General features: G+C 38.3%; 1 protein-coding gene across 1 annotated transcript; it reads left to right on the top strand.

Moving 5' to 3' along the window:
• Nucleotides 1–1,383: 1,383 nt before the first annotated feature.
• On the top strand, nucleotides 1,384–2,322 carry LOC308337399 (olfactory receptor 5H2-like; the record flags this gene model as incomplete). Its single annotated transcript, XM_080795522.1, has 1 exon — nucleotides 1,384–2,322. The coding sequence occupies exon 1, from the start codon at nucleotides 1,393–1,395 to the stop codon at nucleotides 2,320–2,322; it is 930 nt and encodes a 309-aa protein (XP_080651648.1). The 5' UTR covers nucleotides 1,384–1,392.
• Between the last annotated feature and the right edge of the window lie 495 nt (nucleotides 2,323–2,817).

Genomic DNA, 2,817 nt, shown 5'->3' on the forward strand with positions numbered 1-2,817 from the left:
TTGATATGCCTCTACCATTTTCTAGGGTCATGATATTGTTTGCTTGGTTGACTTTGCAACCCAAATTCTCCTTTTCCCCCCTGGCCGTTTGTCCCCTTCTCTCCATTTACCAAATCCAGCATAGGTGACTTTTACTGGCAAACCTACAGCAAGTCCTCTATGATGGAAAAGTCAGTTTATAGAACTTTTGGCTTCTGGACTTAATGACAGCTTCTGTTTGCCACCAAGAGCCATATGGTAGAATAGAGGATCAAATGTTAGCCAATGCATACATGATGTATATCCATTTTGTAATCCCTTTAACTTGCACAAGTTTCTTTTTCCTCCTTCTTTTTTACGTTATACACTTCAATGGATGGGTCATACAAAACTGTGCCTTTAGTCACCCCAATGACTCCCAAGTCATCATTTCTATTAAGCTCCTATAGAACTATTCTGCTGAGTGCATTTCACCTGGATGTTTCCAGAATGCTCCTTGAAAAAACTGGCCAGCACACCCGAGTCCTCAATCTCAGTGTTTGATGACCATCTACCCAAGCACCAAGTGTCTTCTTTTTCCTACACCGACCAACTCCCTTCACATCTAATATGTCACTGAGTCCTAGTGACTGCACATTCTGATTTACTTTGAGCTGCCTCTTTGTCCTCTCTTTACTCCCAGTATCTTATTGCACACAGACCAAGAACTTCACATCCTGTTCAATCAACCAAGGAGCATTTATAAAGTGCATATTATTCCAACCTATTCATGAGATCTGAATCAATTTGTATAGTAATATCCCAAAACCTATATTTTGTACAAAAACTGTCCTAGCCAATTTCCTTGTATAATTTGGTTTGGGAATTGCTGGACAATAATAATGGCTTCCTGTTTAGTGTTTTTTCACTCTAGTTTCCCCTCCCTTCAGCCTATTTTCTACAACCAAATATTTAATTTAATAAACATCTGAGGATGACACTCCCTTTCATAAAAGTTTTCGGTCCCAGCCTATTGTTTGAAGGACACAACTGAAGATGTTTCACAGGGAACTGATCACTTGATGATCCAGGCCTTTCTAACGTTTTTACTTTTCATGCTGCATTAACGTCCTATACACAGAACCTGGCTACCTCATTCAATAGTTACTTCACGGATATGCTCATGTTCAGAATGTTTTTCTTAACTTCTAAATATGTTTATTTTGCACATAGTTGGAACTTAAGTAGTTATATTTTTGCAACATAACAGTTCCCCCAAATAGTTGCCATATTAAAGGAAATAAAATTGAAGTGCCTTCAGGCTAGTGTATGGTTTTATTTCAATTACCTTCACCGAACAGTCTTTTATAAATCATTAATGAATATTCTTTTTACGTTTACCACATTTAATTTCAGAGACCATCTGGTAAGAATATGGAAACTAAAAATGCAACAGAGCTGGAAGAGTTTGTTCTCACAGGACTCACATATCAACCAGAGTGGCAGATTCCCTTGTTCCTGGTGTTCTTGGTTATATACCTCATCACCATTGTGGGGAACCTTGGTCTGATTGCTCTCATCTGCAATGACCCTCACCTTCACATCCCCATGTACTTATTTCTTGGGAATCTGGCATTTGTGGATGCTTGGTTATCATCCACAGTATCCCCCAAGATGCTAGTCAACTTCTTTTCTGAGAGCAAGAGGATCTCTCTCTCTGAATGCATGATACAATTCTTTTCCTTTGCAATCAGTGCAACCACAGAATGTTTTCTTCTGGCAACGATGGCATATGATCGGTATGTGGCCATATGCAAACCGTTACTTTATCCAGTGATTATGTCCAATATGCTGTGCATCCAGCTGATACTTTTGTCATTTTTAGGTGGCCTTCTTCATGCCATAATTCATGCTTCTTTTTTATTTAGATTAACCTTCTGCAATTCCAACATAGTACATCACTTTTACTGTGACATTATGCCCTTACTTAAGATTTCTTGTACTGATCCTTCTATTAATTATCTGATGCTATTTATTTTCTCTGGGTCAATACAAGTATTTACCATTTTCACAGTCCTTGTGTCTTACACACTTGTTCTCTTTACGATCTTGAAAAAGAATTCTCTACAAGGTATAAGAAAAGCCTTCTCCACCTGTGGAGCCCACCTCTTATCTGTCTCTCTGTACTATGGCCCCCTTCTCTTCATGTATGTGCGCCCCGGGTCTGCAGAGGCAGATGATCAAGATATGATGGGTTCTGTATTCTACACTGTCATAATTCCTTTCTTAAATCCAATTATATACAGCCTGAGAAATAAGAAAGTCATAGATTCACTGAGAAAAATATTAAAGAGAAATGTTTAGATCTCATACTAGTATCTATTCTCCTTTCATTAAAATGACAAAATTCTGTGGACAATGTTGCTATGTTTTGAGTAGTAGTCATTTTTTTTTGCAGTTATAATTACCTTAGTCTTCAATGACTAGGAGGGAGAACCCAATTATCTCATAAAATATTTGTGTGTTTTTTTCAAAGCACACAAGAAATTTTATTATTTAAAAAAATTTTAAAGATTTTATATATTTATTTGACAGAGAGAGAGAAAGAGACAGTGAGAGAGGGAACCCAAGCAGGCAAGGTGGGAGAGGGAGAAGGGACTGAGCAGGGACCCTCCCCCCCCCCCCCACCTAATGTGGGGATCAATCCCATGACCCACAGACCACGACCTGAGTTGAAGGCAGAAGCTTAATGACTGAGATACCCAAGGACCCACACACAAGGAATTTTAATCAAGTGTTCATATCATACTTCAGTAAAACAGAAAACAAAAATGAAAACATTTCACAGGCTTGTCTGTT

The sequence above is a fragment of the Martes martes genome, assembly GCF_963455335.1.
Source record: "Martes martes genome assembly, chromosome: 1".
Classification (NCBI taxonomy): Eukaryota; Metazoa; Chordata; class Mammalia; order Carnivora; family Mustelidae; genus Martes; species Martes martes.